At 53.8% G+C, this 13,072-nt stretch overlaps 1 protein-coding gene across 1 annotated transcript; it reads left to right on the top strand.

The window, feature by feature from the left end:
- The first annotated feature begins 1,427 nt into the window (after positions 1-1,427).
- NKX1-1 (NK1 homeobox 1) lies at positions 1,428-9,133 on the top strand. The gene is made up of 2 exons (XM_028728439.2): positions 1,428-1,887; positions 7,123-9,133. The coding sequence occupies exons 1-2, from the start codon at positions 1,527-1,529 to the stop codon at positions 7,959-7,961; spliced, it is 1,200 nt and encodes a 399-aa protein (XP_028584272.1). The 5' UTR covers positions 1,428-1,526; the 3' UTR covers positions 7,962-9,133.
- Positions 9,134-13,072: the final 3,939 nt, after the last annotated feature.

The following is a 13,072-nucleotide window of genomic DNA, read 5'->3' as shown; positions in this document are numbered from 1 at the left end:
GATGGGCTAATCATGTCCGAGCCCGACCAAAATTACAGCTGATTGCTTTACCCATTATTCCTTCCAAGTTTTAATTTCTGCTTTCCAAAGGATCATTGCTCGCGGTAATTGCAAAAGACCTGCCCTTGTATGTGTCACTAGACTCAAAGGCAAAAAAGAAAAAAAGGGAAAGGGGGGGGGGAAACCACCCCCCTAATTTTTCGTTTATTCTGTCTCTAGCCCCGGCCTTTCTTTTGGCAGGTAATTCAAGCCGCCGTGATCTAACATCCAAAACAAGAACAGAATTAACGCCCTCAAAGAAGCAAATTGCAGAAAATTCCAGATAGCAAAGGAAATTGCATTTTCCCCTACCCCCCATGGGCTGAAAAGTCCTGTTCTTTTTATTGTATGTTCCAGTGCAAATTATTGGGTGGGGAGTTCTAATCCCGCCGCCCTCCCCACACTGCTCTGCAGGAGGTCTTGGCATCCCAGGTCTATCTGGTTCGGGCTCTCTGCTCCTGGGCAATTTCCTCTCTCACTAATTCCAGAACAGGGTCAGGAGGGGAACCTGAATGTGGAATTCGAGGGGTTTCCTTGCGCTAAGAGGGCCGGATAATCCGTTTGGCGTCCCTCCACCCTCCTGTGAAAAGGTCCCGAGCTCTTCACGTATCTGTGGTTCTTCTGAACGTCAGTGTGTCCTTGTTCGTGAGCAAGTGCTGCTACTTATGGGCGGATCTGGAGGGCGGCGATGGTAAAGACCCACCGTGGGACTGGGGGCGAGTGACTTTTGCGCGCCATTTGCGCCTCGGGGTGGAAAGCAGCCTCTCCAGCCGCTGAGCCCAAGCGCGGCGTTCCGGCGGATCCCGCAATTATTTCAAAGCGAGCGCCTCCTTCTCCTCCCACCTCGCCAAATAAGGCTATTTAGATGCTTTCCAGATGAGTGGAGGGCGCTGAAACCGAGCTGACAGCGAAGTATATCTCTGGCAGCCCCGCTATCCTTCACCCTCCCGGCCGCCCCCTCTCCACCCTCCTGCGCGCTCCTCTGGGACGAAGGTTGCTGGCCGTTCTGGGCAAGGGATTAATTTGCAGCCAATTACCACCGGGTGCTAAATATGAATGCATAACGAAGCCGCCCCCCCTCCTGCGGGAAAGGAGGGTGGGATAAATGTCTAGGCTGCCCCCCAGAGAGGAGGGGCGGGGGTCGGAAGCCGCAGCAGCGCAGGGACCTTTTGGAGCGGAGCGCACAGACGCGCGCGCACACTCTCCGCGCCTCGCTTTCTCTGCCAAGTTCCTCCTCCTCCTCCTCCTCCGGAGGGGGTGTTTCCAGGCGAAGTTTGCAGAAGGAAGTCATCCGGAGGGGGAGGGCGGTGGAGGGGGGGAGGGCTGCTCTGTGAGGAGTCATGAACGTGAGGCGAGACAAGGCTCAGGTGGGTGACGTCTCTATTCCGGCTGCAGCGGCGGCGGCGGTGGCGGTGGCGGCGGCAGCGAGCCCTCCGGAGTGCCTCTTGGGGGAGCCCGGGTCGTGCAGCTGGCCGAGGGGGGACAGCATGGACGGGCCGGCGGAGCAGCGCCTGACGCCCAGCAGCGACCTGCCGCCGGTCTACTCGTGCCCCGTCAGCAGGGACAGGCAGGGCAGCGAGAACGCCAACAATACGGCCGGGCCCGAAGGGGCGGGCGGCGCCTTGCCCGTGGTGCACAGAACCACCTCCTTCTCCGTGCTGGACATCCTGGACCCCAACAAATTCAACAGCAAGAGCCGCAGGCACTGCGCCGTGCTCTACAAAGCCGCGGCCGGCGGAGAGTACACGCTGGTGAGCGAGGAGAAACTGGACGAGGCGGGCGCGGATGCCAAGGCTCTGGCTGACGACTTCCAGGCAGCCAGGAGAAAGTCCGCGGCCGACCTGCGCAGTAAGTACCACGGGCCGCCCTCGCCGCCTTCCTGGCAACCCCGACCCCGCAGCAGCAGCAGCCAGGGAGGACCCCGGTGGGTCCCGTCTAGTCGCCTGCGTTGGCTTGTCCGCCTCTTCTGTCTCCGCGCAGGAGGCGTTCCTCTGTTGTCGCGGGCCAGCCAAGGGGAGCAGAGGCGCTCAGGAGAGCGGGCAAGACCCCGAGGCCCTCTGCAGAGAGGGGAAGGGACGGCTTGGCGGACCTCTTCCCGGTCAGTCGCGCCCAAAGTTTTATGCCAGGCAATGCCACCAAGTGGGGGACTCGCCCTCCAGCTTCCCATGCTAGGCAGAGGGAGAGGGAGCCTGGGAAAGGAGGAAGAAGCCTCCTTCCTCGGCCTGGAGAATCTCTCTTGCCGGAGAGGAAGGGGCCCGGGCCGGCGCTCCAGCGCTGGAAGATGCCTGCTTTGTGCGCTCCTCAGCTTTAAGGCCAGGGCAGACTCTGCGCGCTGCTTTCTTGGACTCAGGCTTGAAGGGAACGGACAAGCCAGGCAGTATCCTGCAACTCCAGGGGACCGGCTAGGTTCCCAAGAGATGGCACCGTGCAGCCAAGTCCCAAGTTTGAGGGGGAGGCACCCGCGACAACCGCCTGGGCCACTGGAGAGCGGCTGGCGTTAGCGGGAAGCCTGCCAGAGCCCTCCAATTGCTTCAGAACCGCAACCGCCGCGGTTCCCGCGCGGGTTCTGGTCCCCCAGGTTAACCTTTTTTCGGGGTAAAATGTGCCTTTAAGGTCCAGGGATGTTCTTTTTAAAAAAAAAATACACACACACACAAGCACAGACCTGGCTTTTTGCTCCCGGCGACAGATTCAATTTTCTCTCTCTCCCACCCTCTTTAGCTTTTTTTAAGGACAAATCAGACTAATTGTGACAAAATGCTGGTTATCTCTGGAAAAACAATTAAATTCCTTCGATTACATTTAAAGTAAAATGTGCTTAGCAGCGTAAAGAGGCTGCATAATGGGGGAAATCGCCCCAGAGTGGCGTGTAGGACTGAGCGGGTCGATATCCTATTATCGAATTGTGCATATCTCTTTCAAGCACCTTGCAAACTCTCGCCTAACATCTAAATTATAGGGTCAAAATTCGGATAATTACTCGATTAAAACCTATTACACTTATTAGGGCTGCCTATCGACCGGGAAGGGCGTTCGACCCGGGCGCCAGATTGCTTTTGCCTCCCCGGGTCCCTGCTAGGCTCCCGACGCCCCCTCCCTCGCCCTTGCTCCCCTCCGGTTCCTTGGGCTGGGACACCCCTGCGTGGGACCAGGGGGGCCCGGGGTGCTGGAAGAAGCAGAGCCGGCCACATCCCCGGGAAACGCGAGCCGCCGGAGGCCTGCGCAAAGTCAGCAGGCGCGCAACTCCATGCCCCGCGGTTCGCATCCAGCCTCCAAGGCCTGCGTCTACTCTTGGGCCCCGCGCTCCGGGACACTCCGGCTTCCAGCCGCTTGCTCAGGGAGCCCAGAGAGGTCCTCGGGGCCGCGGGTGTCCCAAACAGTCCTGGCCAGGAGGCGCGGAGGCCCAGCTCTCCTCCTCCCAGTGCCAGGGCCCGTCTGGACCCCACTCCTGGGGCCGGATCCTAAGGGCGTGGTGGGGCAGGAGAGGGACTTCGAGGAGTTTGGAGACCTCGATCGGCGAGACTGCTGCGCTCGCACTTTTCTTCTAGGCAAAACTTTGGGGCGCAGTCGGAAAGCCTCCTACCGAAGCGCCCCGAAAGGATACAGCTTTGTAGCAAGGAATTGCCCCCGCGCAAGAAATGCCGCGCTCATCCAGAGGCTTTGCAAAACCAAACCAGTTTGCCTAAACTTTCACTGAGCTTCAAATTTCCCGATCGCGCGCCGGAGTTTCTGCACCTTTCCCCGGGGAGGCGACAAGCCAAGCTTGGGAAAGCTCGATTGTCCGACAACTCCCCACTTCAGAAATGAGGTTCCGGTTTCTTTTGTCCGGCGAGGGTCCAGCAAACAGCCCGCGTTAAAACAATTTCTCTATAAATTCGTTTAGACCGAGCCAAATTTGAGATCCGCTGTACAATTAGTTCTGGTTTAAAGGAGGTCGATATTGCACAGGAGGGAAATCTGTATATTTTACGCCCAAGCCTTGTATCCTCGATTTCATGTTTCCTCCAATAATTTAAGTGCGCGAACTTCCCTGAGAAGTTTGGGGGGTCTTGGCGATTTAAGGCTTTTAAAACCAAACAAACAAACCATCCCCAGGCCGCGTTTTGCCACCCGGGAGCTGCTCGCTTTCGGAAAGTGAGATTTTCTTCTTCGCTCATTTGCCTCGTCGGCGAAAGCAAAACACTGGGGAGGTCTGGGGGCACCGGCAAGAGCCCGACTCTCGCCCGAGTCCCATTAATTGGCGATTAATATATAACCCCAAACAAATTAAGTGACCGCTAACTGCTTTGTACATTACACAGAATTGGTTTAATTAAGTTTGGATCTGCTCTAGCAATCGATACAAGTATTTGGTCCAATTAAATCCTTCTTCCAGGGGATAACCAAAAAAAAAAACAAAAAAACAAAAAAAAACCAAAAAAAAAAAACCGAATAAGCAAATAACGGACAGACAAAGCTTTGATGGGAAGTGAGCGACGTACGGCTTGCTTCTCCGGCTCCATTCGGATCAAGGGCACTTTCTGACCTTTTTTTAATAAAACAAAGAACAACAACCAGCTTTTTAAAAACCAGGCCATAAACTGCATGTGTTCTGCCTGCCTTCAACAAGTCCTTTCCAGTAGGGAATGAGGGGGCCGTTATTTCCACGAAATCTGGGTGTTGCGGGACCGAGTGCCCGCCATTCGCCCAGCTCAGCTGGCTGGAGAGAAGCGTTTCTTCGGGCTTCCCCCGCGGTCCGCTCCCGCCTTCTCCGGCTTCGATTTGCGCAGGCTGCAAGGCAGCAAGCGAAGGGCGCCGATCCTTTGGCCAATGAGATCGTACTTATTATTTTTTTAAGCATTAAGCTTTTTTAAAAAATTAAAAATATTATTATTTAGTTGAAGTTTTGTCCTCCAAGTTGAGTCCACGCGTTTCTGGCAGTGCAGTACTTTTAGGAAGCCAAAACAACGTCTTCTTTCCGTCGACTGATAATCTGAAGCCTATAGTGCGGGATGCCAGCAGCCTAGGAAGTCACCCCAGGCGTCCCGTCTCCAAGCCATGCCAGGGAACGCGCGCTTTGGGTACTTAAGGGGGACCCGGAGTTTTGTGGTTTGGCGGTTCAAAGCAGGGGAGTGAAACCTCCCCCTGGGCCTGGGCTCCCCTTCTGGGGGCCTTCTGGGCGCTTCCCAGCGCGACTCGCAGGCCCCCGCTCCCGGGCCCCCTGGATGGCTCTGGAGGCGCGCGATCAGACCCCCAAAACAACAGAGGCGACCATCGCCTGGCGGCCTGCCGCGAAGGAGGAAGCTCCTGGTGTCGCCCCCCCGCCAGCCCCCTCCCTCTCCCCGCCAGCATTATCCTAAATCGCAGCGGCAGAGCATTCAACAAATAGGTCCCGGGGCTCAAAGGCGACGCCACCCACCTTCAGGCCGCGTCCAAAGGCCTCTGCCGCGCTCAAGTTTCGCCCCTCCGATGGCTTGGACGAGCTGACCTCACACCCGGGCCCCGCTTCTGCTTCTTCATCTGCCGCTCCCTGAACTTTCAAGGCCGCAAGTTGCGGACAAGGAGTGGGAGTAAGGAGTGTAGAGGGTGGGAATAATAATAATAATAATAATAATAATAATAATAATAATAATAATAATAATAATAATTTTGAAGTAGTTTTATCTTGCCCAAGGTAACCCAAAGTGACTTCCAACCAACCAACTAACCATTCCTTGCTTTGCGTAAAGGGGGCATTCACAGTGATTTTTCTGAGGGGGGCGAAGGAAGTAAAAACTAAAAATATATAGACAAAGCTAACTTGCATCAGAGAGCAGGTCTTCAGCGGTGACGCCTGGACAGACCTGGTCTCTGAGAAGCTGGTGCTCCAGATCTGCTGCCCACCTACAGGTCCAGACCACTCTCTGTCCGTTTTCACCACTGACCACCTGAATTATTTCCCTGACTCCGTTTATTTCCTCCCAGCTTTTATTAATTGCATTGCTCTGACAATCAACTTCACAGCCCGCTGCATTTATCTTTAAAACAAAACACAACAAAAGCACACGACCCAAATACCAGGTTAACAACATTGAGCTATACTTTAGGGCTGTCCTAAAGTACTTCAGCAAAACGGGTATAATGACACTAGGTTACTTTGCAGCGCTGGCGAGACCCCTCAATTTCTTAGGCACCCTCCTGTCCCCTGCAATATGGCAAAAACATGGAGGATTTTATGCGCATTGGTATTGACAGGATGAAGAAAATCACATTTTTTTGGGTATGAAATAAGACCCAAGTTAGAAACATTATGAGCTCCCGTCTTGGCTGTTACCTTGGCTGACACGCTTTTATTATGAATAAATTTATCAGTAAACAATACTACCCTAATTAAAGCTAAACCAAAACTCCAGACCCCCGAATTGTTTTCCTGTGGGGCAGCAATCTTTTTTTTTTCCTGCCAGCGAAGACTAGCAGAAAAGGTTTTATAAAAGACCAAGAGTCTCGCCTTCTGTTTGTTTCATTGGCTCGCTCTGCTTTTCTAGATCTCGGTCCCTGATACAACTTAATTCTTAAAGCACCGAGAGCAGGCCGGGCAGGGAGGCAAGTTTCTCACGAAACGAATTAGAATGGCTACTAGAAACTTTCTCTTTTAAATGAAAAGTGGGAATCTGGAGTATTAAGATAAGGGAAGGAGAGACGGGCCCCTCCCCGGTGCGGACATCAGGATCACTAATAATGAAAAAGTGGCTAAGTAGACGCGCCTCGCTTTTGAACGACACATTTCTGACCCCTACTAGGGCAGAACCGCAGATCCACGTATGTTTGCAGAGCTGTAGTCTGAGGCACTTATGGGAGGAGAGATAGGGTGAGCAAACTAGAACCGAGAGACTTCGGTTGTGCGGGTGGCGAAATGTGCCCAAGACGGAATGGCTGGCAAAGGAATGTCTCCTCCTTTCCCGTTTTCGACGGGCTGCGCCTGGCGCTGTTGTCCGGCCACCCCGGCTCTGCGCCGGCCACCCCGGGCCCAGGAGGGGCTGTATGTGCGCTTTGCGCGTGGAGGGGTGGGGGCGAGGACGGCCGCAGGAGCCCACCGGGCTCACTCTCTTTCGCTTGTGTGTGCAGAGCCCGGCGAGCTGTACCGGAGCGAGGACCCCGAGCTGGATCCGAGCAAGCGGAGGAGCCCCTGCGCGGGCAGCGAAGCCCCCGACGAGGAGGAGGACGAGGAGGAAGAGGACGAGGAAGAAGAGGAGCTGTGCAGCGAGGAGAGCAGCAGCCACAGCGAGGGGGGCGCCCTCGAGGCGGGAGGCGGCGGCAGCCTCGCAGCGGACGACCTCGGGGCTCACCCGCCGCCCCCGCCGCCTCAGCAGCCCGGAGGCGCCTCCGGAGGGCAGCCGCCGCAGCCTCAGGCTCAGGCGCAGGGCCAGCAAGCAGCGTCGGCGGCGTCCGCGCCGTCGGGCAAAGCCAAGCGCAAGCGCCCGGGCTCGGATTCCAAGTCGGGCAAGCCCCGCAGGGCGCGGACAGCGTTCACGTACGAGCAGTTGGTGGCTCTGGAGAACAAGTTCAAGGCCACGAGGTACCTGTCGGTGTGCGAGCGACTCAACTTGGCGCTGTCCCTCAGCCTCACCGAGACGCAGGTCAAGATCTGGTTCCAGAACCGGCGCACCAAGTGGAAGAAGCAGAACCCCGGCGCAGACACCAGCGCCCCGACGGGCGGCGGCGGCGGCGTGGGGGGCGGCGGTGGAGGCTTGCCCGGCGCGCTCAGCCCCCTCAGCCATTCGCCCCCCATGGGGGGCCACGGCCTGGCCATGCACGGCCCGCCAGGCGCCTACGGCAGTCACCCGGCTGGCGGGCTGGTGTGCGCAGCCCAGCTGCCCTTCCTGCCCAGCCCCGCCGTCCTCTCGCCCTTCGTGCTGGGCTCGCAAACCTACGGCGCACCCGCCTTCTACACGCCGCACCTCTGAGGGACCGACGGGGCCCCCGCCGCTGCCACCAGCCCTTGCGGAGCAGGAGACTTGCGCGGGGTCGGCCTCCTACGGTCCCCGCGTCCGCCCGACGGAGCGAAGAGGATAGGGGCCCTGGCGCCTGGTCCACGGACGATTCTCGCCTGCGGGCAGCCGTCGCGTTGCTCTGAGCTGCGGGACAAACTGAGCAGAGGCCGAAGGAGGCCGCCTCGGTCTCTCCATGTAAATAATGCGCGCTGCCCCGTCTTTGCCCGGGTCCCCTTTCTCCTCCTCCACCGCTCCCTGTTCGAGATGCCTCTGCCTCGCAGACTCTCAGGGTGAATTGGGGCGCGGCGTCCCTTCCAGGCGCCGTCGAAGAAATGAGGCGCTCTCCGCCCTCGGGACGCCGCGCTTTTACGCACTTCAGCGTTGCTGTTTTTAAAAAAAGGACGAGGAACTGGGAGGAGGGAGTTTAAAAATTGAAAACCGAGGTTGCTGTCTTACCGGAAATGCGTTTAAAAAAAAAAGAGGGAGAAAGAGACAAGCTTTTTTGTAACATCATTCAACTATGTATATTTCTGGATGTTATACAAATTTTAACTTTATAATTTGTGTATAAAGTGCGCAGGAAACATTGATCCAAAAGGTATAGAAAGCACTTTGCTGGAAATCTAAATCAATAAAGAATTGATTTAGTCGACTTTGTTCTGCCTGAGCGACTGTTTTTAACATTTTTTTAAAAAAAAAGAAAGAAAAAGAGAAAAAACACTGCAGTCATCGCCAGAGTTAGTTGGTGTTGACAGAAGAAGCAAATAATCTAGGTCACTCACGATCCAGCCAAAGTTAAGCAGTTATTAGTCCCCCGCCCCTTGTGATTTCCGGAAGATTTCAAGGCGCGCGCTCCGCTTTCCCATTGCAACTGTGCAGGCCGCTTAACCGTACCTGGATCCGGCTGCCTTTAATGTTTCTAGTTTTCAAATAAACCCAAAGCCTGCCGCGTCTTCCCCAACACTTCCAGCGTTTCTGGTTTGGAGAGAAACATATTCCGCATGTAGACTTTTTTCTATGTGGACGTTATTTCCCATCGTTTATTCCCCGGCCCCTCTCCAATAATTCGTGTGTGCGTGTAAAGGTTCTTCTCTTGGTAGTTTCCAAAGACAGCGAATATAATGTGTTGGGATTAAATAAGTGTAATAAACCGGTCGTGGTTGTATTTTTTTAAATGTACCAATACTGCCATTATTTGTGTACATAAAATATGTAATCAGTTTCTTAGCCAATATTTGGGTTCCCCCTCCTTAAAACAAGCTGCGTTTCGGGAGCTTTTTCATTCCCCATTCCTATACCCACCACGCCAAAAACAAAAACAATCCGCTTTCCCTCTCAGTAGCCGGTGTAATTTAGAAGTCAAACGAGATGATGCATATTATCAATAATAATGATTTGTCATTTAAGCTATTTATTAAAAGCCAGAAATATTTGGCTTATCTTCCGCAGCTCTGTGGCGCGTCGGGAGGCGCGCAGGACGGAGTTCAACCCAGGTCAGTAGGTTTTGCAGCCAGGCCGAGGGGGGCACTTTGCATTCCCTTCCCGATCCCCACAATTTGGCAATGTTAGCCTTTGGACTTGCGAGGTGCGGCTGTTTTTAGATTGCAATGGGGGAAAACGTCTCTCGCGGGCTGCATTCCTGCGCCCTCCAGCTGCCAGCGCGTTTTCGACGGCGCGCAAGATTCCGGCCGGCGAGGCGCAAAAGCCCGCCGCGTTTTGCAGGGGGCCGGCTGGGCAGCGTTAGTCCTGCTGGCCCCGGGGCCGGAGGGGGCGGGCGAGGGGTCCCCGCTGGCTCCTGGCGTTCAGGTGACAGGGCCTTCCTTTGGGGACGGACGGTCCTTCCTTGGCGCTCGGTGACAGAATTAAACGACTTCTTTCTAATCCCATTAGCCCCTTCCTCTCGTTTGCTTCCTCCGCTGAGCATTTTTGACAGCCTCTTGCTGCCACCGCTGACACTTGAGGAGCGAGGAAGTTATGATTTCTGACAGAGAAATTACAGCTGCGCGCAGACGGCCTCGACGGCTGGGAATGGAAACGGAGCGAGAGGGAGAAGAAGGAGGGGAGCGCAGCTGGCTGGGTCTGCGCTGGGCGCGCTCGGCCGCCAGAGGGAGCAAGAGGAGCGCGTGACGGGGCTAGGGGACCAAGAGGGCTAAGGCCGAAGGAAGGCAAAGAATTCCGCTAATAAAACGCAGAATTCTGCTACTGACATATCCAGACACGGCTGGCTAGGGAACAAAAAACTATATACTGTAAAGTTGCATCGGCCCCAGGCCGGTCAGCGTGGCCATTGGTTAGGGAGGATGGCAACAGGACTGGATAATGGGAGGAGGAATTCCACCAAGTGCTATGTCGTCAGCGCTGGGTAGGAACTGTTTGTTTGTGACTTTAAAGGTAAAGGGACCCCTGACCAGGGTCCAGTTGTGGCCGACTCTGGGGTTGCAGCACTCATCTCGCTTTACTGGCCGAGGGAGCCGGCTTACAGCTTCTGGGTCATGTGGCCAGCATGACTAAGCCGCTTCTGGCAAACCAGAGCAGCGCACGGAAACGTCGTTTACCTTCCCGCCAGAGAGGTACCTATTTATCTACTTGCACTTTGACGTGCTTTCGAATTGCTTGGTTGGCAGGAGCAGGGACCGAGCAACGGGAGCTCACACCGTCGCAGGGATTCGAACCGCCGACCTTCTGATTGGCAAGTCCTAGGCTCTGTGGTTTAACCCACAGCGCCACCCGCCTCCCATTAAGCAACCCAAAGCGACCTACAAACAAACAAACAAACAAACAAACACATCAATGCATTGAAACCAAGCGGGGCATGCCTTGAAATTTTATTATTTATTAAATTTCTTAGCCGCTTTATCTTGCCCAAGGCAATAATAATAAAAATAATAACAATAATAATACCCCTCCCCTGTGCACTGTTCTGGGGTTCTCCTGCCCCCCTGCAGCCAATTTCGGGGGGGGGGGGCTTGGGGAAGGAGAGGGGGGCGCTGCTGCCCCAGCAGGACCCGTTGAGCAGCTGACAGGACTCCTTAGCTGAATCCCACCCTTTGCGTGGCTACTCAGAAGTAGGCCCCCCTGAGTTCAAGTGTGTGCGCGCACATTTGTATCCTCAGCAACTCCTAGGCCCAAACTGACTGCCCCCCTTCTCTCCCCGCCCACCCCCCACCCAAGAGCACAAAAACACATTTCAGCAGAGCCAGTACTTTCCCCTGTAGCCGCTCTGAGAGCCAAGGCAGAGAAGAGAGGCTGGTAAATGTTCTTTATCTGCTCATAATAGCAGCACCCAAATGTGTTTACTTATTATGTTTCTATAGCACCCTTCATCCGAGGAGCCCAGGTCCCACAGAAGAAAGAGCTTTAGAGGGATAGATTTGGGCTGGGTTCTTATGATTTGACTTGCTGCACAGTGTCCCATTGGTCCGGGAAAAGGATTCTACCGGGAATTTAAACCTCCTTTCTGGTGTTACCTTAGCTGTGGGCAACCATCTGCAATGCCAAGGGGATCCCTGCCATGCTACCACCTCCAATCCTTTATCTGCGGTGGCTCTTTTCCTTCTAAGACTCAGATCTCATCAAGATTAGTGGGTTTTGTTGTTGTTTGGTTTTTTGCAGTAATGCTACTTATTGGGTGCTCCTGAGCCACATGGTGAATTCATCACCCTGTAAGTTACTCAGCTGCTTCTGCCCTTTTATTTTAGGATTTTCCTCGTTTTATTATTCCCCTGCACTCTTCTGGTTACTCTTGCGACAGATTTCCATGTGAACCAACTACTATTCACTATTGTTAGGGCTGGTGGCTTTCCACCGCAGAACCAGTTTGCCACTTTCCTCTCACCTGTACTGAACCTTCGACCTCGGATAGGTGGAATGGAATCCTTAGGAAGGAAGAGCTACCTTCTTTTTTACTCCCCCAAACTGACAGAACCATATTTATTTTATATTATTTATTTTAATGCTCGTTCTCAATACACACTTTCCCCAAAACCTTCACTTTTCACTGCAGGGGAAATAAAAGTTTGTGATTATCCTACATTTCCCTGCACCTTTTGCAGAAGTGTGTGTGTGTGTGTGTGTGTGTGTGTGTGTGTGTGTTCTCAATGGACCTTGGCAATGCTGTGCAACAGTTATCTGCAGCCAGCCACCCCTAATAGAAAACATTGCCATTTCCACATAAGATGTAGCTGGTGAGTGCCCATCAAAGTGCAACTGTAAAGTGTGGGAATGTTCAGGGAGGCAGGAGAGGATATATTGTTTAATTATATCCTTCCCAACTTGCGTTAACAAGTTCTATAATTTAGCAGAGTAACATTCCCCTTTTTAAACTTGCACAGTGGATAATGTCTTTGCCAGGCTTGTTTACGCCTCTAAAATAAGTTTCCTGGTAATTCCCCTTTATTCCGTCTTAAAAAGATTAGACACAACACGGTCTTGTATAAAAGAGTTTACTCACACACATTCTGTTCACAGATGGATCCCAGAAGGCAGACTTAGGTTACAAAATATATACACCTGGAATCTATCCCATAAGGAGATAGTTCCTTTGTCCTCTCTTGGCTGGAAGCCTCTCAGACTAAGAAGATGTTGCTTCTTCGAAGAATGGAGTCAGAGAGAGAGTTGGCTGCATCCCCTGTGTTCTTTTGTTACCTGCATAGGTGAGGTCACACCCACCTCTGGGCACATGCAGAGGAGGAAACAGGAAGTTCCAACTGGCTGGTCCAGACACCCCCTTTTACTGTACGTCCACTCTAGGAATGTTGTATTTGACTGCTCTGTGTTTCACATCCCACATAACGTACCCTTTCAGCTGTACATCTTAACTTGGTAATCTCAGTGTGTTCAGGGTGTTGGTGACTTGTGAGAATCAGCTGATACTTCACCACACCTCAACCGGTGTGATGTGTCAGCAAAGGATGCGGAGCCCCAGCAGAGACTTCAGAGATTTCCTGCTCCCGGCAGACAGCTTCTTCCAGAGTCCCCAGTTAAGGGGAAAACTGCTCTCCCACACAGTTCAAAGTGATGAAGTAACAAAGTGTTTATTGCCTCCAGACACAAGGCAAAAACTGAACACGATATACAGTTCCTCA

This window comes from Podarcis muralis, chromosome 6 (genome assembly GCF_964188315.1).
Source record: "Podarcis muralis chromosome 6, rPodMur119.hap1.1, whole genome shotgun sequence".
Lineage (NCBI taxonomy): Eukaryota > Metazoa > Chordata > Lepidosauria > Squamata > Lacertidae > Podarcis > Podarcis muralis.
The sequence above is the reverse complement of the archived record's forward strand: the minus strand, read 5'-3'. Positions and strand labels throughout refer to the sequence as shown.